Source organism: Fusarium vanettenii (assembly GCF_000151355.1).
Source record: "Fusarium vanettenii 77-13-4 chromosome 6 genomic scaffold NECHAsca_20_chr6_4_0, whole genome shotgun sequence".
Classification (NCBI taxonomy): Eukaryota; Fungi; Ascomycota; class Sordariomycetes; order Hypocreales; family Nectriaceae; genus Fusarium; species Fusarium vanettenii.
Genome location: NW_003315865.1, coordinates 390,070 through 410,902, shown reverse-complemented (window position 1 = coordinate 410,902; position 20,833 = coordinate 390,070). Strand labels below are relative to the sequence as shown.

The 20,833-nt window shown below is 53.7% G+C and overlaps 3 protein-coding genes across 3 annotated transcripts; 1 reads left to right on the top strand and 2 right to left on the bottom strand.

Moving 5' to 3' along the window:
* Window positions 1–438: 438 nt before the first annotated feature.
* NECHADRAFT_81502 (uncharacterized protein) lies at window positions 439–4,536 on the bottom strand (the record flags this gene model as incomplete). The annotated part of the gene is made up of 6 exons (XM_003044637.1): window positions 439–2,700; window positions 2,830–3,015; window positions 3,071–3,580; window positions 3,628–3,736; window positions 3,789–3,856; window positions 3,970–4,536. The coding sequence occupies 6 exons, from the start codon at window positions 4,534–4,536 to the stop codon at window positions 439–441; spliced, it is 3,702 nt and encodes a 1,233-aa protein (XP_003044683.1).
* A 3,387-nt stretch (window positions 4,537–7,923) lies between these two features.
* Window positions 7,924–11,861, top strand: NhEF3 (uncharacterized protein; the record flags this gene model as incomplete). The annotated part of the gene is made up of 3 exons (XM_003045048.1): window positions 7,924–8,075; window positions 8,492–11,448; window positions 11,505–11,861. 3 exons carry the CDS (start codon window positions 7,924–7,926, stop codon window positions 11,561–11,563), a joined length of 3,168 nt encoding a protein of 1,055 aa, XP_003045094.1. The 3' UTR covers window positions 11,564–11,861.
* A 1,931-nt stretch (window positions 11,862–13,792) lies between these two features.
* Window positions 13,793–15,998, bottom strand: NECHADRAFT_70094 (uncharacterized protein). Its single transcript, XM_003044636.1, has 2 exons — window positions 15,299–15,998; window positions 13,793–15,136 (listed from the first exon to the last, which is right to left on the bottom strand). Exons 1-2 carry the CDS (start codon window positions 15,790–15,792, stop codon window positions 13,972–13,974), a joined length of 1,659 nt encoding a protein of 552 aa, XP_003044682.1. The 5' UTR covers window positions 15,793–15,998; the 3' UTR covers window positions 13,793–13,971.
* Between the last annotated feature and the right edge of the window lie 4,835 nt (window positions 15,999–20,833).

Below are 20,833 nucleotides of genomic sequence, written 5' to 3'. Positions count from 1 at the left end.
CAATGATGGTTGGGAAGCTTTTGGTACGGTACGTACCTGTCGATTGACATTGAACCTTCCTCAGCTGCCCCGCGTCGTTCCTCATTCGGAAGTTCGGTGAGCACGGGCCGGGCGGGGGCTAATCTATGTGGGTCTCCCGACCTTCACCGAGATCTGGACGTCCCTCGTTGGGTGGGACAACAATACAAGCCATCACTGTAAGGCCAGAAGGCCCCTCTTCCTCTTGGATTTATGTCATTCACATAGCAAGAGAGAAGAGTCCGTTGTATTCAGAAGCAGAAACTAAAACTGGGAGAATCACGCGACTAATCAGTAACTCGGAGCTACCAAGGACAAGAACAACCGTCAAGCATCCTCCTAAGCAACCCGCCCATCATCTAGCTATCTCTAGCTTCATATCTCTGTCAAGTCCTGACCCAAGATATACTGGTCAGAGTCTCAGAGTCTCCTCCTCTTCCTCTGGCTTCCTCCTTGAGTCAGCCAGGCCTGCCTCGGATTGGGAACCATCCATGGGGCCTTGCGCTTAAACCCTAGCCGTGGCTTTAAACCCTGTCGAGCCCTCGACTTTGCACCGGGCTTGAACTCATCTTCACTCCAAGACTCGACGCTTGTCGACTCACTGTCCTCCCGCTCCGACCTGTCGTCGTCATCGCCAGCTGACGAACTCAAGTCGTCGCTGCTGACCTCAATAACAAATGCGCCTGCAAGGTTGGCGTCTGCCATCTCTACATCACCGTCCTCATCCTGGTTACCTGTGTTGGGCACAACCTTCTGCTGTTCCCACATCTGGTCCATGTCGCCCAGAGGCCCAGCTCCCTGCCGACCCTGCCGAGGCGCATCGCCTTGTCGGGGAGCATGTTGAGCAAAAGTGCTGGGATCGTTGTTCAGAAGAGTCGTCTGCGCTGTATTGGTGAGATCGCTTGTGACCGTCTCTCGGACAGCATACGGATGTGGTAGGATGCCGTACCCTGCGATAGACGTCTTGCGAACACCCCCCAGAGTCCGTGGAGCACCAAGAGGCTTGTTGACTTGCTGTGCTAGGGTGGTCGAGTTGCCTGCTGCCCAAGCAGATGGAGCACCAGGCGTGTGCGAAGGGAAAGCAGAGCCCGCTGATGAAGAATGGTAGGGAGCAAACGCACTATTGGGTGGCGGTTGTAGGTTGCCAAACGGTGCCGTCTGGATCCCCATCCCCATGTGCTGTATCTTGGGCGAGATGATGGGTGCCTGCGTAGCCTGAGATGCTGCATTTTGCTGAAGGGTTGGAGGCTGGCCACTGGCCGCTGCGCGTTTAAGCTTGTCATCTTCAGCCTGCTGGGCCTGTTCCTGAAGACGACGGACCAGGTCATGGACCCCTTGGGTGTCAAAGACACCCGTGGAAGGCCTGGCAAGGGGGTTTCCCTGTCCGGTATTGCCATCCTCATCATCAAGTGTCCCAGCCCATCTCTGTGCCAATGCGATCTCATCCGGGTCATACTCAGGGAGTATGACCTTGGAACCTCCCAAGTGCAACAGGTTTTGGTACCGATTCTTAAACTCGCGCACCTTGTCGAGAACTTCGCCCTCCATGCTCAGCATCTCCTTCTTCGCCAGAAAGTACCACACCTGATGTCGCTTCTGACTAGTTTTGCGCAAATTAGGCATAGAAGGCAACAGGCCACGCCAGTTCTTCTCATACTTGAGCGGGTTCAAGACCATCAGCCCTGCGACGGTCACGAATCTCGCTCCAAGCGAAAGGATCCGACCGTCCCAATCTCTGTTCCACGATGGCATATCGAATTCGGCGAGTCCCATTACCGTAAGCAGGTCCGCTAAAGCAGACCCAATCCTTTTTGCTCGGGTCGCTATCTGTCCGGCTTGATTGGGGAATTTTTGCCTGTAGGCTGTCCAATATGAGAGAGGGAGTTGATAGAATTCGCACACCACATTTTCTAACCACGCGCATTCATCCATTAGATCGCGAGTCAAGTCGATGAGCTTAGACACCAGACGTGCCTCGTAGCGATCTCTGCTTGTGGCCAGCATCTGGATGCGCCAGAATTCGGGGCCCATGCCTGCGCAGATGGTAGACTCGTCATCGGGACACCTGCCAATGCGCCGCCTCACCTTATCCCATTCATCATACAGGTCCTTCAGCTCAGCAATCTTGTCTGCTGGAAGGTTGGATGTCGCGTTCCTCCCAGCGTTGGCCATTATGGTGTAGCCGGCGTACTCGTAAATCAGCATCATTGCTTCCCCATGAAGCCCTGCCCATTTGGCATCGCGCTCGCTCCATCCTTGGCTTTCTTGTTGCAATCTCCAAAGAAGAGAGCCAAACTCGATGGCGTCTTGGACAAGGGCTGTAAAATATGCAAACAGGACAGATTTGCCCTTCTCATGAAGCCAGTTGAGAAAATCGTAGAGCACCCAATCCCTGTCTTCACGAGTCCCTAGGTTGGCCATCTTCCACATGCTACGTGTCATAGAGACTGAGGCCGGGTTGTAGTTGATCTTGTGAAGTCTGTCAGACGGTTCTCTCAAGGCTGCTGTACCGTACTTCTTGACGGAGACGTCCCAGAAGCCTTGATGGAAGAACGGTCGGACATCATCGATGCGCGTAAAATGGCTGAGCTGCTCCATACGCATATGGGGAGCTGTTAGGTGAGGCGGAGAATTGTACGCACCCGCAGGGAACATACACTTTGCTATCATGGGTGCAGAACTCTGGAGCAGTCGAGGCCACACATAGCCCTGATTGGTGTTGATGAACGGCCAATAGGCACCACCCAGCACCTGTTCCACGCCCACTGTCAGGATCGAGACTCAAGTTTCTGGCCAAAGACAGTCACTTACATGCTGCTCGAAGGCATGGCCAGCTTCATTCCATGGGTCGTCGTTATAGTAGGGTTCGTCCGGCCATTTGTCGTCTGGGCAGAGCTCATCCCATAAATCACCGCAGGCTTGGACCTCAGCAGGATCCGTAATTCCAAATTCCTGAGGGTTGAGCACCCATTTCGCGGCAACGGACACAAATGCATGCTGCAATGGTTGCTTTGTTAGTGGCGTCTCTTGTATCTTCGGGGGCTGTACTCACCATCATCTCATGAACCAGCGCAGCAGCAAACACAAGACTGGCCACCATCTTCTCGCTTTTGCTATATTTGTCCGACATGACTATCCAAAGCAACTCGGCATCGATCGTGACCTTGATAGTGCCCTCTCGGTGTGAAACCCCATTCATGAATGTGCGGGCGATGCAGTGATCCTTGTACTTGCCGCCACTCGAGTAAAACGCGCTCTGGAGCTTCAGATCCATAACTCTCTCAAGAGTTCGCTGGCTTGCGGCTGGGGCCGAAAACCCAGGACAGCTCTGCAGTTGCTGGGCACCCCTGACGTGTTCCGGGTCGAGGGGTTGCTGGTCTGATTTGATCTTGTATTTAACTTCGTCGGGATCCTGACCTTTCCGATTCTTGTAGAGGTGATCAGGAACTCTGTACCGGTTCGTGACATCCTGCATGCCAACGATGCAGGGGTGATTGGTAAGAAGCATACGCGTAGCAAGTTGAAGAGCCGGCTGCATCGCATTCCATAACCGGTCGTTTGTCTTGAGCTTGTTAGCGCCAGACATGCATCGACTGAGCAGACGCTCACCCTTGGATCCCATTCCTCGCGCACGCCATTGAGGTTATACACATATCGTGGTGTCTCCGGTTCTTTCCCAAACTCGGTCGTGTCCGCCCACATGTGTCGATCGAACAGGCTTGATAGACCTCAGCAAGTGGTCAGAAGGGGGCAAGCAAGAAGGGTCTTACGGGTGGATTGGTCCAGAGAGGCCTTCGAAAGATACATCCTGCATTGTGAAATAATCCTCAGCGCGGACCTAAATGCGACGTTAGACAAGCACAAGCACAAGAGAGACGGGTAGCATCAGGCGCTTGCCTCGTCCATGGTCAGGTTTCCGAAAAGAATGGATTGCCAATTCTCATCAATAACCAAGTCCTCATACTGCTGCATGCACAGCTGCTCCGTTTCGGTCCCATGTTGCATATCTGGCCTTGCGCTGGCCATGTACTCATCGATGGTCTTACCGTCCTGTGCTGCCGAGTAGTCAAGACTATCAAACAAGTCTTTCCCTGTCTTGATATCCGCAGTAGTGTGGATCAGTTTCCTGCTGTTGGCTCGAGTCGGCGATGCCCTCGAACGGCCATCAAATCGACCGGGAAAAATGCTGAACCGCTGGGCGTATTCTGTTGGCTTTTTGTATTGGTCCTTGGGATGGACAGCAGGGCGTATTCGATCAAAGAAATCAGTGATGTTGAAGTCTGTCTGATCTCGCTGTCGGCCCTCATCTTGCCAGTCAGGATCCATCCATGGAGGGACGTATAGGACGTGATCCCAGGCGTTCCCAATGGCCTTGGATGGAGTGTTAGGATTCCGGGCGTTGACAGCTGCAGGGCTTGGTAAATGTGCATTGCTATTCCATGTCGTATTTGGAACAGTGGAAGCGGCGGGTAGCGCTCCAGGTGGTGTTGCACCTGGACCAGTAGGGTTTGAAGCCATGGGTCCCTGAGGTGGAATAGATACAGGAGGAAATAGCAGGGCTCTGAGCTTGAGTAGGTAAACCGTTGAGGGGTTGCAAAAGCGGAGGGAAGCTGATATATTTCTTCTTGTCTGCCTCGAGCACTTGGCAAGGCACTCATATTGGCCTTGAATGCTCAGCCATTCTATTGACACTCCCCAAATACAAAAATCTTCCCTGTACCCAGGGGTATTGGCGGGTAGATTTGCTCATTAGACACACCGTCGTAGCAAACTGGACAGTTCTGATGTCTGGCGCAGCCGTTCTGCTCCACCCTTCCATGGCTGAATGGGCGAACAAAGAAATCAGTGGTCATGGGGTCTTATCATAACTTGTTTACTCATGGAACGTTTATGAGCGCGACCCCAGGTGCAGCGACACCCTTGTGCAAGGGATAAAAGAGAACAAAGAGCTAAGTTTTTCTTGGCTGGATGTAGCACTCTGTGCTGTCAATCAACTGGAATAGACAGGAGAGCGGCAAGTTCAAGAGACAAAGAGGTAGTGAAACGGGTTGGGCTTTTTTTGACAGACTTTCAAAGGACGGTGTTGGTGGAGGTTCCTGACTGGGTAGGCATCTCGCAGCTACCAAAACGGCTGCTCATGGATCTGAAGATGGCAACTGGGTCATGATTCTGATCACCCGGGGCATATGTATTCTTAAAGAGAGGGAAACCTTGGAGCTAGCACTTGCTATGAAAGGCATGTCAAGGCCACGCACTGCTCTACCAAGATATCCCAACAGGACTGGCAGACGTACTACGTCAGCTATAGCATGCATTGACCATGGTGACTGCTCATGGCTGAAGCATGGGCCAGGAATAAGACAACACTGAAAGATTGTATTAGCACAGGCCTGAAGCGGTTTGGTCGAACTTCTCGGCGGAGACTCATTCGGGACCATCACTGTTATCTGGGGTTGGTATGTGCGACATGCAACTGTCGGTGAGCTGCCGGGGCATGAACCTGGGGATTCCGGGGCCCCGCGATATGGACTCTTGACATGGAGTGCGTGCTCCAGCGTCAGCAGTGAACAAATGCAGTCGTTAGCGAGTGTCTGAAGCTGTCAATTCTCGAGAAGCTGCTTGTATTCGATTTGGCTGAGTTCGTCTGGCCTGCACCTCTCTTTGCGCCGCGTCCGGACCTTGACCTTGCAGGACGGTCAAGGTGTGTGTGTGTAGCATTTCTTTGTGTCGGTTGGCGAGGAGCATCAGCGGCTGGGCATCGATATCCATCCATGGCGGACAAGGGACCACTAGAATAGAAGTGCCGTGGCAACGTGGCGGAGGAACGATTGGGAATGGCAGGATGTGGTGGATAAAGCCGGTCCCACCAGCTATCAGCCATCGGCCAGGGGGCGGCTGAAAGGCGCTGAACCATGCGCGGTAGAAAGCCGAAGTGGACGGGGCGGTAGGTCCATGCTTGCACTCGGGGAGGCCGCTGTTTGTTGAGGGATTCCATCAGAAGATGGTGGAACAAGGAGGAGGAATGCAATGGAAGGCAAGGCTTGAGGGTTCCATGGAGAAGTTGAGAGAAGAGCCAGGCTTGAATTGACGGCTCTTGCACATGGAAGCTCGAGGCCTAAGGCATCTCTACCTGCTTTATGCGAACCTCAACCACACAACAGGGTGGGTAGAGGGCAAGAAAAAAAGCGCAACTAGGGTGAGTGACATAATACTCGATGCATTTTCGCAGTTGCCAGATATTGTAACCGCCCGGTTTATTTTTGACATGACCCTTGAAGTCTTCAAGTGTGCAGCATTTTTCGCGAGCTGCAAGCGCGGGAAAATTGCAGGTAGGGGATGTACACCGTGCTAATGGATCCATGGAGGGGAGAGCCTGGTCGACTAGATTGGGCTACGAGTCAACCAACGCCGGGGCAAATCCTGAATTGACGGGAAAGTTCAAGTTGGAAAAAGTAAAGTAAGCGCCTTATAGTAGATGAAGAAATCTGAACCGAACCAACTACCCGAGCAAGCCTTTTCTCGCTGTGCTCGGGGTCGATAAAATTTCACGCCTTGCGTCGTTGAACCGTAATCTGATAACGTGGCGGCCACCCTGACTCGAAGCAATAGTTCCAGAGGCTGACAACTTGTGGCGAGTCAAGCCACCGTCTTCCAGTTTCCCGGAAACCGCCTCCGGGGTCTGGAGTACGAATACGGGGGTAGCAAACGGACTTGGAGGCCAGCTGTCAGAACTGAGAGTCCATGCCTGGGCACCTGGCACTAGACGGAACCGCAGATGGCAAAGCTGGGCATCAAAATTTCAAGGATATCGAAACACTCTGCGACAAACGGCTCGTCATGGAGACGGCGGGAAGTGGATATCTCCCGGACGCAGGTGGGCGAAAAGACTGGATCGATACTCCGCTGACTTTTAGGGGAGAGCCTTGCCAGCCTTTTCAATGCCAATATTCATCCGACAACATCCGTGGTTGGGATTGGGAGGAGGGAGAAGCCCAACGCAGTCAGATATGCAGCCGCCCAGGCAGTATCAGTGTGGCTCGCACAGCACAAGACTAAGACATGCTGCTGAGGATGCAATCTAGAAGGCAGCATCGGCATAGGTAATGATAAGAAGCAACAATACAGATCCATGATATGATCTTGATCTCTCTCTCGGCATGGTTCACCAACATCCTTGGGTTTGCCTCCCAACGACGAAAAAATGCATCACCGCCTGCAAAGCGCATTACTTGTGCATGGGTCTAGCATCGGAGCTTTCACAGGGGGCTTCTCAAGCCGTTCCAAGGGCGACGTCGTTTGGCCTCAGTGCCAGGTGCCGCACAGGGGCCCGGCCTTTCACCGCCCTCACCCACTTACCTAAAAAGGTTTAGCCCGCAGCTGATAAACCCGATAAGCCTGAGTCGAGCACTGAGACGGAGGGAGGGAAGGAGGGGTGGAGGGGTAACCCAGCGCCAGAGGAAAAAATTTTGGTGGGTGGTCCCCAATGGGATTGGGCCGCGGTCTCCTCTGCCCGCCACCCCAGCGAGAAAAAAAAAAAAAAGTTGTGGACTGGGAGGCGAGCAGTGAGAGGCACATAAAACTTTGTGGCAGAAGCTCCAGATTTTTCCCTCCCTCTCTTCCTTTTTGACTTCTTCCTCCCTCCATCTCCCTCTCTCTCTTTTTCTTCCTCCTCCATCTCTCCACGGTCGTCCCCCTCCAGACGAACCTCTTCGACTCTTCCTTTCTTGTCGCGTGCTCGTTTGTTCTTCGGACTCACCTCCACTGAACAAACCCCGCCCCCTCCAAGAGGAATTCCCATCGTCACCGCCGCCTAGGACAGAATCGACTCCTCCATCGATATCTGTTGGCCCCGACGATCCTCTTTCTTAATACCCCAGAAAAGAAAAAACCGAAAACATCGACAAGATGCCTACCGAGAACCAGCAGTCGATCAAGGTCCTGGACGAGCTTTTCCAGAAGCTCACCGTGTCCAAGGACTCTGCTGATATCAAGGAGTCTTCCAACGAGCTGGCCTCTTTCATCAACGGCCGCATTGGCGACCAGGCTGTCCCCGACAAGTGAGTTTGCCCTTGAAAATTCTGATTTCATCCTCCTTGGGCAGCGTTGGGCGAGCATTCCGACGGTGCTTATTTCACATGTCTGCCACGGGGCAACGTTACGCACCCGCGTTGCCTCACTTCCTGCACCAGGGAACCGGCATCGCCTGGCTTTCACTCTGCATTACGATGCGTGGGATGTGTGGGATGCGGCTTAGTGGCATGGTGCATGGACTTCAGGCCTGTGCCCGCGGCAGTTTTCTCTGCATCTCCCGCCTGTCTACCCCTCCCCCTCCTTCGCCGCTTGTCCAATCTTGCCCCGCCAGATTCTGGTCAAGGCGACCCTTCATGGGCGCTAGCCCCATTTCTGGTCACCCCTCTCGCGCCCATTAAAATTTTTTAGCGGGAATTTTAGTGCTAACCACCACTTGTTGCAGGGTCATCGAGGGCCTGAAGAAGCAGCTCGCCAGCAAGAAGGACGCTGTCGCCCGTGAGAAGGCTTGCGTTGCCATCGAGGCCATCGCTTCTCACTCCGAGATCTCCGCTGCCGTCGAGCCCTACCTCGTCGTCCTCCTCCCCAACGTCCTTGCCGCCGTTGGCGACAAGATCACCGCTGTCAAGAATGCCGCTCAGGCCGCCGTTCTCGCCATCGCTGGCGCCATCAACGCCAACGCTGTCAAGGCTGCCCTCCCTGCCGTTATGGAGTCCATCCGCACCGCTCAGAAGTGGCCCGAGAAGATGGCTGCCCTCGACTTCATCGATGCTCTCGTCAAGAGCTCTCCCGCTCAGCTCGCCTACCGTGTCCCTGAGCTCATTCCCGTCATCTCCGAGTCCATGTGGGACACCAAGAAGGAGGTCAAGGAGCGTGCCTACAAGGCCATGGAGCAGCTCTGCCAGTTGATCGTCAACAAGGATATCGAGCGCTTCATTCCCGAGCTTATCAAGTGTATCGCCAAGCCCGAGAACGTCCCCGAGACTGTTCACTTGCTCGGTGCTACCACCTTCGTCACTGAGGTCCAGGAGCCCACTCTTGCCCTCATGGTTCCTCTTCTGGATCGTGGTCTGGCTGAGCGTGATACTGGTATCAAGCGAAAGTCGGCTGTCATTGTCGACAACATGTGCAAGCTCGTCGACGACCCCAACATCGTTGCTCCTTTCTTGCCCAAGATGATGCCCGGTCTCCAGAAGAACTACGACAACCTGGCTGACCCCGAGGCCCGTGAGAAGACCAAGCAGGCCCTTGACACCCTCACCCGTGTCGGTGACATCAAGGACGGTGTCATTCCCGAGGCTCGCAACGACGGTGCTATCAATGTCGTTCTCCCCAAGGTCAAGGCTGCCATCTCCCCCAAGTTCGCCAACTACCTTGAGAAGATGGGCCCCGTTGCTGAGCACATCGCTGCCATTGCTGGTCAGCTCGTCGACGAGAAGGAGACCGAGTCCACCATCTGGGTTGACAACCTGAAGGCCTACGTCGCTGTCATCTCTGGCATCGACAGTGCCGAGTCTCTCGTCGAGTCCATCCGCAAGGCCACCCTTCCCGGTGCCGTCGCCGAGGCTGAGGCCGAGGAGGACGAGGAGGAGGGCGAGGATCTTTGCAACTGTACCTTCTCTCTTGCCTACGGTGCCAAGATTCTTCTCAACCAGACTCACCTCCGTCTCAAGCGAGGCCAGCGTTACGGTCTTTGCGGTCCCAACGGTTCCGGCAAGTCCACTCTCATGCGCGCCATCAACAACGAGCAGGTCGAGGGTTTCCCCAAGCAGAGCGAGGTCAAGACTGTCTTCGTCGAGCACGACCTGGACTCTGCCGATACTGAGATGACCACCATTGACTGGACCATGAAGAAGCTTGGTGAGGCTGGTGTCGCCACCACTGAGGACGACGTCAAGAAGCAGCTCAACGACTTCGGTTTCACTGACCAGATGATCACTGGTGAGATCACTGCCCTCTCCGGTGGTTGGAAGATGAAGCTGGCCCTGTGCCGTGCCGTCTTCGAGGCCCCCGATATTCTGCTTCTCGACGAGCCTACCAACCATCTGGATGTGAAGAACGTCAAGTGGCTCGAGGAGTACCTCATCAACTCCCCCTGCACTTCCATCATCGTCTCTCACGACTCTGGCTTCCTCGACAACGTCTGCCAGCACATCGTTCACTACGAGCGCTTCAAGCTCAAGCGCTACCGTGGTAACCTGGCTGCCTTTGTCCAGCGTGTCCCCTCTGCCCGATCTTACTATGAGCTCGGTGCCTCCGAGATCGAGTTCCAATTCCCCGAGCCCGGTTTCCTCGAGGGTGTCAAGACCAAGGCCAAGGCCATCCTGCGTGCCACCAAGATGTCCTTCCAGTACCCTGGTACCTCCAAGCCCCAGATCTCCGACATCTCTTTCCAGTGCTCTCTTGGCTCTCGTATTGCCGTTATCGGTCCCAACGGTGCCGGCAAGTCTACTCTGATCAACGTCCTCACTGGTGAGCTCATCCCCACCGAGGGTGAGATCTACCAGCACGAGAACATCCGTATCGCCTACATCAAGCAGCACGCTTTCGCTCACATTGATAACCACCTGGACAAGACTCCCTCCGAGTACATCCAGTGGCGATTCCAGACTGGTGAGGATCGTGAGACCATGGACCGCGCCAACAAGATCATCACCGAGGCCGACGAGAAGGCCATGGACAAGATCTTCCGTGTTGAGGGCTCTCAGCGACGTGTCATTGGCATCAACAGCCGAAGAAAGTTCAAGAACTCTTACGAGTACGAGTGTTCTTTCGCCCTCGGTGAGAACGTCGGCATGAAGAACGAGCGCTGGGTCCCCATGATGACGGCCGACAACGCCTGGCTTCCCCGTAACGAGCTTCTGGCTTCTCACCAGAAGATGGTTGCTGATGTTGATATGAAGGAGGCCCTCGCCTCTGGTCAGTTCCGTCCTCTGGTCCGAAAGGAGATTGAGGCTCACTGCGCCAACTTCGGTCTCGACGCTGAGCTTGTCTCTCACTCTCGCATGCGTGGTCTGTCTGGTGGTCAGCGTGTCAAGACTGTGCTCGCTGCTTGCTCTTGGCAGCGACCCCATCTTATCGTCCTTGACGAGCCCACCAACTATCTCGATCGTGACTCTCTCGGTGCCCTGTCCAAGGCTCTCAAGAACTTCGAGGGTGGTGTCATCATCATTACCCACTCTGCCGAGTTCACCAAGGACTTGACTGAGGAAGTCTGGGCTGTCATGGACGGCAAGATGACTCCTTCTGGTCACAACTGGGTCCAGGGCCAGGGTTCTGGTCCCCGTCTCAAGGCCGACGACGGTGATGAGGAGGAGAAGTTTGATGCCATGGGTAACAAGATCGTCTCCACCAAGAAGAAGGCCAAGCTCAGCTCTTCTGAGGCCCGAAAGAAGAAGAAGGGTAAGTTATTCCACATTACCAAAGACGTGTCAAGACAGAAGCTAACCAGACTACAGAGCGTATGGCTCGCCGAAAGCGTGGTGAGGAGGTGTTCAGCGATGAGGAGGATCTGTAATCGCATCCTACATACCCAACACCTATACTCGACCATGTTGACGACTTGTTTCTGATGACCTCATACCATATTTCCTTTGTCATGCGTTGATCAAAAAAGTTAGGGGTGCGTCTTGGTAATGGATGACTGCACACTTGGGCTCCCGATAGACGGACTGCTCTGTTAGACGACCACCATGGAGTAACGAGGAATGACGCGTGGGATTGGAGGATCCCGACCGTGTTGAGCCCTCGACTTGGTGGCTTTGGAGGCTGGCAATTAGATAGAGCCAAAAAATAGACTTGATTACGATCAATCTAGAATGATGAATGAAGTGTGTTAATGTTGAATCTGCATCACCCGTACGGGTACGTTAGTGACTTGGAAGACAGTTGAGACTTTGGTTGAGTTGAGGCCTTGGCTGAGTTTATGCCATGATTGCAACTATGTATGTTAAACTCGAAGTGATGAGATACTCGTGCAAGGGCAGAGCTGCTGCCTCGATCTACATTCATCTCAGTAACCTGATATCAACACGGAGGAGAACAAGAGACCGCAGCCTCGCCCTCTGTGGCAAAAGAAGAATGTGCTACAGATCGCAGGCGACGCACATCTCACTGAGTACCTAGATACTGCTTGAAGAGTGACGATGAGCAAAAAAACACATGTGTGTATGCAAGTGTATAACAAAGAGCAAGAATCGGCAAAAAAGAAATCTTTGATGATGAGACTGGGACTCGAACCCAGGAGGATTGCTCCATCAGGAATCTTAGGTTGTTAAGGTGACCTTAACCTGACGCCATAACCAACTCGGCCATCTCACCAGTGGTTGTTGAAAATCGATCGCTTACTGCCCACCAGGAGGGCCTGGCCAGCACCCATGAGAATCTATCCAACAACAACAAAATCCTCTGTGGTGAATGAACACAGTGCTGCTGTACTGGATCTGTTTATAAACAATTGAGAGATGGGGTGTTTATTGAATAGTAAAGACGAGAAATGCTGTCCGTCTATTCTTCTGAGGATACTTGACATGGCGCAGTACTCTCTACCTTGGATTGTGAGCTTGGCAACACGCCTCGTTCCTGGCTTGGAATTTTGAGATGGTGTACCCCCAATGTCTCGGCGAGAGTGAGGAGAAAAGAGGTCCTTGGCTTGGAAGGCTTGAAAAGTCTCTAAACCACCAAGCTTTGATCGCTGGCCAAGATTTTTACCCCAACTCTTGGATCACAGAGACTCATTCTATCTTGGCGATGTGAGTAGTAAGGGATGAGCCGGTATTCCTACTTCTAATTCCTGAATAAATTGCAATAGTGTCATACAGTCACAAGTCTTCCTCCACTCCTCCGTGAATATCACCGCCGCCCCCGGCGATCCTCCGGCGTACAACTCCACATTTCTGGCGTCAACGGGCCCCGCATGCTCCGAAAGCCCCGGGTTCGGTGACGGTCAAAGTCTGATACCTTGAACAGTTGTACCACAAGTTCAAGACGTAGATCATAGATGAAATGGGCTGGAAGCAAGTCTTCATCCTCAACTAATACCACCACGGAGCCGTGTCTTTGAAGTCATCGTCGTAGTCAACAAATCGACACCGAGATATCTCCACGATACCACCCCCCCTTACGATATGTACATCGTCTCGACAAAAGATATTGCAAAACCTTATCAACTCTCCACCCCCCTCCCCTACCCTCGTCTGCCCCACACCCAACCATCAAGAAGCAGTTTCCTTATCAGAAGAGGCTCTTGGCCTCACACCCTACCCTCCGTTTCTTCTTCCCCCGTTTCTAGAAAAACACCAAGCGCAGCCACGCCATGCAGGTAGAGCCTCTTGTTTAAAAAAAATTCTCCTTGGCATGGGTTTCCCGTCCCCTGCTGCCGCATATGTACACACTGCTCACTCCCCCCCCTTGTAAAGTCAACCCGCGATCTGCATCCCCCGCCTCCAAGCCACGATATTCAACCCTCCAACTTCAACGTCACTGAATATCAACATCACAATAGGAAGGTGCATCGATGCAACGCTTTATATTGCCGATCACGGGATCGGCGTTGGAGGATCATTGGCCGTGTTGTAGAACAAGCATCATCGGCTGGCAGAAGATGGAGTGCGGACGCCCGACACTGATGCGGGACAACATGTTGGAATCACAAGGGGAACTCGTCATGATAGACATCGCATGAGACCACGCTTCTTGCTCGTTAATTGAGGCTGTAAATCACATTACATAGAGGCATTAAACATGATTTGAAATCAGGCAACAGAGCATAATATTCGTATCTCGGGTATAATCTCAAGCCAACCGCTCTGCATCCAACAATTCGTTGGTTCTATTAACATGTACACATTGCATCCCAAGATGGTATCTCCAGCCCATATTCATGTTTCCATATCCGCAGTCCTGCCCAATTCAGTTCGAACAGGCTTACTTCTTCCGTCGGAGGCCAACCAGCTGGGCCATTTCGGTCCAGAAGCCCACAGCAGGCTCCGTGATGGAGTTCTCGTAGGCATCGATGATGGGGCGCTCCCAAATGAGATCAACCTCGTGAGGACGGAGCCAGCGGGTGCGCTTGACAACCTTCCAGCCGATGAACAGCAGAGGAGCAATAATCTGCATGGTGTAGTTCTGGAAGAATGCCTTGACGCTCCAGGGCTGGAACGACTTGTAGCCGTAGCAGAGAACGACGAGGACCTGGATGAAGAGAGCCAGGTAGGCACCGTAAGGCTGGAAGCGGCCATAGTAAGGCATCTTTGTTCGGTCGACTCCCTGGGCCTGGCATGCTCGGTAGTAGCAGATGAAGGTGATACCCATGACGAGATAGTTGATGATTCCGCCAGCCGTCATAAGAGTAATGAGCCAGTTGAGCACCTCGGCTGAACCACTGCTGCAAGACAAGAATGAGAGCATGGGGAAGATCATGACCACGCAGAAGCACCAAATAGGCACACCCTGGGCGGTGGTCTTGCGCAGGAAACGAGGGGCGCGGCCCTCAAGAGCCAGACTGTACAGGGAACGGGTAGCACAGTAAGTGTATGTGTTACCGGCCGAGAAAATCGAGGTGATCATAAGGGCGTTGACAATGTGGGGAAGAACGTTGACGCCCAGAATGTTCATGGCCATGACATAGGGAGAGGCTCCAGCGTCACCACCACCCTCGGTGAAGTCGACATAGATGGCCCGGAGCTTGTCGTAGTTCCAGGGCACGACAATACCAACAGCGAGAGAGCCCGTGACGAAGAAGAAGCAGAATCGGTAGTAGACTGTCTTGAAGGCAGCCTTGATGTAAATCGAGGGTCGCTTAGCCTCGGCAGCCACCATCGAGATGTATTCGGGACCGACGATGGTGAAGATGGCACTCCAGAGGGCACCTAGGAAACCCTCAAAACGACCGAGGGCGTCTGTACCGTACACGTCGGCAAAGGCTCCGGGGTTGCTCCAATAACGGAATCCATAAGCGTCGCCTTGGGGATTTCCTCCGACCATGGTGACGAAGGTGAAGGAGAAGAGTATCAGAATAAGAATAATCTTGCCACCAGACAACCAGAATTCGGCTTCACCGTAGGCGCGGACAGCCAAGATGTTCAGAGCACTACATTCACACATAGTTTAGCATGCGATATTCATCTGCGGGCAAGGCGTGGAGAAAATCTCACTCGACGGCCGGCCAGAGGGTGCCCAGTTTCGGAGCATAGCCACGGCGCGTCCAGCGATAAAGAAAGTCGGGATTGATCATGGGGGCATGGGTTCTTACGCATAGAGGATGATGACAGCGATACAGAGACCGGCAGTAGGGCCAGGGTTCGAAATGTTGGGCGCCCAATATGACAGCACCAGGTTGATGGCGGTGATTTCGAAGGGAATCAAGAGACCCTCGTATAGGAAGAAGTTCCAACCAGCCATGAAACCAAGGGCATCATCAACCCAATGGCCAGCAAGACGGATGAAACCACCAGAGACGGGCATATATGTGCTCATTTCGGCGATCGAGTTGTTCACGAGGGCGAGAACACCGGAGTACAGAGTGTAAGCCAGGAACAGGCCGGCAGGACCACCCTTGGCGAGACCACCACCGATACTCACGAACAGAGCCGTACCAATGGAACCACCAATGGCAATAAGCTGGATCTGTCGGTTGTTGAGAAGACGGTGGAGGCCATCGACATTATCGGAGGGGTGACCCGTTACGACGTCGACGCCGTCGGCCGAGTACTTTTCGGGGGAGACATTCTTCTCCTCGTCGGACATCTTGACGGTTGCGCTCTTTGCGAGGCAAGAATCGAAGTAGGATCGTGGGAGTGTGGTCCTTGTTGGGGGATCAAGTCAAGTTCAAGTGAAGAACGAGGCAAGATTCAAGTCCAATTGAGAAAGAGCCTGCGAAGCAATGAAGCAAGCAGACCAAGACCAATCGGAAAATGCCTTGGGTATCAAGGCAAAGAAGTCCAGAAAAGAGAGAGGACAAGGGCTGAAGGAGGAGGTAGAGAAGACATGAGCAGAGGCAGCGGACTTTGGAGATGTTAAATAAAATCTCGCATGGGCGGAGGCAAGGCAAGAGCAAGCTGACCCTAGTCCGCGTACAGTACCTGCTGTTGCTCACAACGGATGGATCCATGTTCATCATGGCTCCTTCCCTGGGGGCGTATACAAACCAAAAGGCAGGTTTAGAGTGGGAAGCAGACAGACTCGAGTGACGGCGGCGACAGCGGCCATGCCGAACGAGGGTTCGTTGAAGGAGGAGTGGAGTGGGGAGCAGCGCAACTTCACTTCCATTCCACTACTCGGGACTACTACGCGGTGACGAGGTATCCACACCGCCAGCGACGCTAGGGATTGTACCTTGGGCAAAAGTAGCTGACTTCCAGTTCTTCTGGTCAACGGGACATGGATCCTTCCACCGGCATGCACACCTCAGAGTCGACCAACCAATCCCGACTCTCGATCGATTCTGCAGTTTCGATTTCTCTGACTTTTACCCTCCAAAAACTCGCCCTTGTCCCTTTGTTCAACCTACACCACAGTCATCTTCTTTCACGGCACGTCTGAGATCGTACGGACCAGGACTTGGCGTTGCGTCGTACTCGGGGACACTCTGCTGACACCGGGAATTAACTCTCTTGGCCTTGCCCGTCGTCCTGATGGAGGAGGCCATCCCAGAAACTTGGACACCGAAAAACCCAGAGGAGTGGTTCACCTGGCCGAATTGAGAACTTGTGCCCAGGGTTGGGAGAACAAAGTTTTGTTTCCATCTGCATTGTCCACGACGCGAGGTTGCATTGCTGGTCAGGTCTCGAGTTGATCGAGTACAGAAGCAGTTGACCAGACAGAGGCAATCTCTTAATTACAGCTCTCCACAGAGTGCCACCAACATCTCTCGATAGTACGAGAGTACTTCTTAGCTCAGCCATCCATCCTATCACCAGGTTGAATCAAGAGGCAATACTCCCGCTCGCCGCGTCGAGTCTTGGCCAGAGTCTGGCCTGACTGGACCAGTTTAGCTTGCTAAAAGAAATCAGCTAGTGGAGGCAGAGTGTATCCATTCTATCGAGCCGAGTCGTTGCTTGGAGGTTCCCATGCCCATGCCCATGTATCTCTCATGGGAGCCATGCTCATGATGCCCCATCCCCACCCCCGTGGAGAGATGCTGCCACGCCCACGGAGAAGGGGGGTGGATCTTCATGGCCAGGATGTCTCCTCTTTCCCCTCTCCCCACTCTCATGTACCTCGTACATGCCAGGATGGCTTCCCCGAGACAGTCTGCGTGTTTGCTCGGGCTATTGGCCACTCAGAGACTGCTTGATGATGAACCCCGGCATCCTGGAGAGTTCTTTCAACCCTCCCTATGCGTGTGGATGCTGCTGATCGCTGCACAGCACACTTGATAATCTCGGTGCCTGCTGGGCACCTGTAAAAGGGTTGGAACCCGCGCTATGGATGCGAGCTGAGTGCTGTTGGTTGAAATGACGACACTGGTGCTCGCCCGGCGGCAGAGCGACTGGAGGCCGCTGGAGGGACTCTCCTCAGAGGGGCAACCTCCACTGAAAAAGCAGTGTGGAGCTGTCTGAGCGTCCCTTAAGTTGAGAAATCCTTGCCTTCAGGACTCCCCCAAATCTGACCCCGTTTCCTCCACTCAAAGGACTTGAGATGTCGTCGATACGAGCGGTCTTTTCCCTGGAACACAACAGCCTATGTTCCGCGCTAAGCAGCAAGTCAGGCTGGCCCACATATACGACCAATCAAGGAGATGCAGCGAAGGATCTGCACAACTGTAAACGCTCTAGCGCAAGAGGCGTTTGCCCGAGGTGCACCTCAAATTTCAGTATTTTTCGCAACACGAGCAAATGAGAGGCTTGTCCGAAGAGAGACGGGGTGATTCGTTTTCTTTGGCTAGGCGGTCCTGCGCAAATTGACAAGAATGGACTTTGAGCCATGTCCAGGCGAGTCCAGCCGTGGGAGGTCATTTTTCGGACATTATTTGTGCGGGATCGATCCAGCAGCATACTGACGTCATAATCGAAGCGACACTTGCACCTGCCCAATTTGGGGTTCCGTTGGGCGGAAGTTTTCCTGGTGAGGTGGGAATACTGGACTGTAAATGTATCGACACATTCAAACTGACGGCAAAATGCAAGGCTCCCTGACTTGCAGAAGGTACTTCAGTGACAAGTACAGTAATGATGAGCTGGATGGACCCTAGACCCTGCGTTGTGTTGGAAGAGAGATGGGGTCGCGTGCGCATCCGCGTCCAACTGACTGATCCAGGTCCACAACCTGAGGGAGGCGTTCCAACCGTCTGGTATTTTTGGAGATTCAATGGATCGATGATGGAGCAGACCCTTTCAGACTGAGTGAATCGCGCTTTCCCCAGATCCATAGCGACTCGATACTATACGCAGTAGAGGAGTTGCAGCGCTGATCATCTCGAAGGAAGGTGCCAATGCTTGTCCTTCTTTCCATCTTCTATCCTGCTTCTATGCTTGTTGCTTCTCCAACTCCAAGCTTTTTAGAACCCAGACCCAAGCATTCTCCCTCCCCGTCAATTTTGCCGCCCTCACACCAACTTCCACTCAGCCAAGCCACGAGAAATCCTACATTGCCTTGGCGACCCTAACCGACGTCATGAATCAACTTCATCACTCTCCCTACCGGTTTCCTTGCATCTCGACCGGTCACGTGGAGGGCTTACGCCGAGACGGGGAGCGGGATGAGCGACGGCAGCCAAGACTGTAGTTGCTGTATCCGTACAATCTGGGGATGAGCCAGACCGTCAGCCCATCCTCCCGCTCCTCAGGTTCAGGAAAGAGGACTTGGGTGCCGTGAGCTATCACAATGTGTCCTGTCGGGCTGACAGGAGAAGTTGATACCTCATCTCCGGGATGAGCGAGACAGCCAGCAAGACGTGACTTCAACACCAAGATCACGACCAGGACCCAGACATAACCATGAAACTGCAATTCTTGCACGGTCCTCAACTTGGCACCCAGATATTCAATACCCCTTCTCCACCAGCTTGAGTTGTTAACTTGGTTCCGTTACTCAATATCCAAGGACTGCCCTCGTCCTAACTGCAAGTCGTCCGGGGCACTCCCACGGCTGCAGCACCATGTTACATATGCGATGACCACACCCACCCATCAACACTATTGGGGAGGCTTGCGACCTAGGGACAGACCCGGCAACTTGCCTAAACAGTGGCCCTTGCCGCGTGGGGAGGCAGTCACCATATCCAGCAGAGCTGAGTATTGACAGAGACAATGACCTAGAAACCTTGGGACGGCCTGGGCACTAATTCAGCAAACCGAGAGCGAAGGTCAAGTCGGCAAGCTGACACCGTCGGCCTGGCGAGCAGCGCCTGGCGCGCCTGACGCTTCTCAGCTCTTTGCTGAGCCTGCTTTTTATTGCCCCTTCTCAGGTAAGTACCTACAATGTATTGCTGTCCCTCAACGGGGCCCGCTAATAAACTGTAGCCAGGCCAGGGTTTCGATGTCGTCGGACATGGGATGTCCGAGCCGCTCCCATGTCCAGGTCAAGTTTCCCGACCCGGCGCCCAATGAACCGTCTTGAAACGTACAGTAGCCGAGAGCTCAGGATCCAAGACGGGGCCCACTTGACGGATTCCTTCATCTGCGAGCAATCACAACAGTTGGTTCGCGGCTGCAGTCGCCCACCTTCGGCACCGTGTTGCCCCAGTCATGAAAAACCCGCGGTTTCTTGGCACCAATCCCCGTCAGTTACGGACTTGGCCGCCTGTTGCGTCGCGCCGCACCAGGTGCCCTGTCAGAATCTCAGTCCAGTCGCCAGCGTAAGATTCCTCTTTGGATGCCACGACAATGAGCACGTGAGGTTGAACGACGCTGTCGATTTGGAGATGCAAGACCGAACCTCGACGGGGTCTATCCGTAGTGATGGGATGCACAATAGAGGCAACTCGGGCCAGAATGGCAGCTGACTAGCCTGAGCTCGCCTGAGCTCAGATTGACGAGGGAACTGCAGGCTGACTGCGATGACCGTCAGTCTCGATCCACAACAGCAATGGTCGACCATCCACCGAGCGTCTACAGTACATACAATGGGCGTTGCTGGGCTATGGTTGAGTTACGTACAGAGTACAGCGCCCGGCCACAGTGGCGTTGATGGCTATGGCCGCAGGTTCAAGCTCCAAAGCAGCTTGTCAACGGATCGTCGTTTGCTGTAGCGGAGCCGTTGCGCCAAGTTTAAGTGAGAAGAGCCTCTCACAAGCCTTGGTCTTGCACCGAAAAGAGTGACTTGGTGGCTGTGGCCGCGGTGGCGTCTCTAGTGTTGGTGATCCGGCCACCATCTCGATGCATAGAATTAATTGCCCCGAAAGCCTCTTCAGGTCTCGACTGACAGTGACGATGCTTGATTGATGGTTGGCGTTTGTCACAAGGCTGTGTCCTCACAATAACTCGGTCGCCCCATTGGTACGTTTCGGATGGTGATGCCCCTGCCCCGAACGTCTTGACTAGTGGACGCCGGTCCATGTCGAGGATCCGTTTTCGTGTCTCTTTCTGTCGACGCACTTGCGGGTCTTGAGAGAGGCTCGTTTCCTTGTCTCCATCACGGGCTGTCGAGGTCGATTTGGTCTAGGCCGAGACTGAAAAGCGGGACAGGCGTGGTGAACGGACATGGAGCCTTGTCAGTTTCGCGACGGGTCTCGACGGTTTGTTGGACGGTTGGGCTGAGCAAATACACGCTTTGCTCTTTGAACAATAGCCGCAATAATTTATCGCCTGGATATTGGGTCGCCCGTGAGAGAGGATCAAGCTAACGT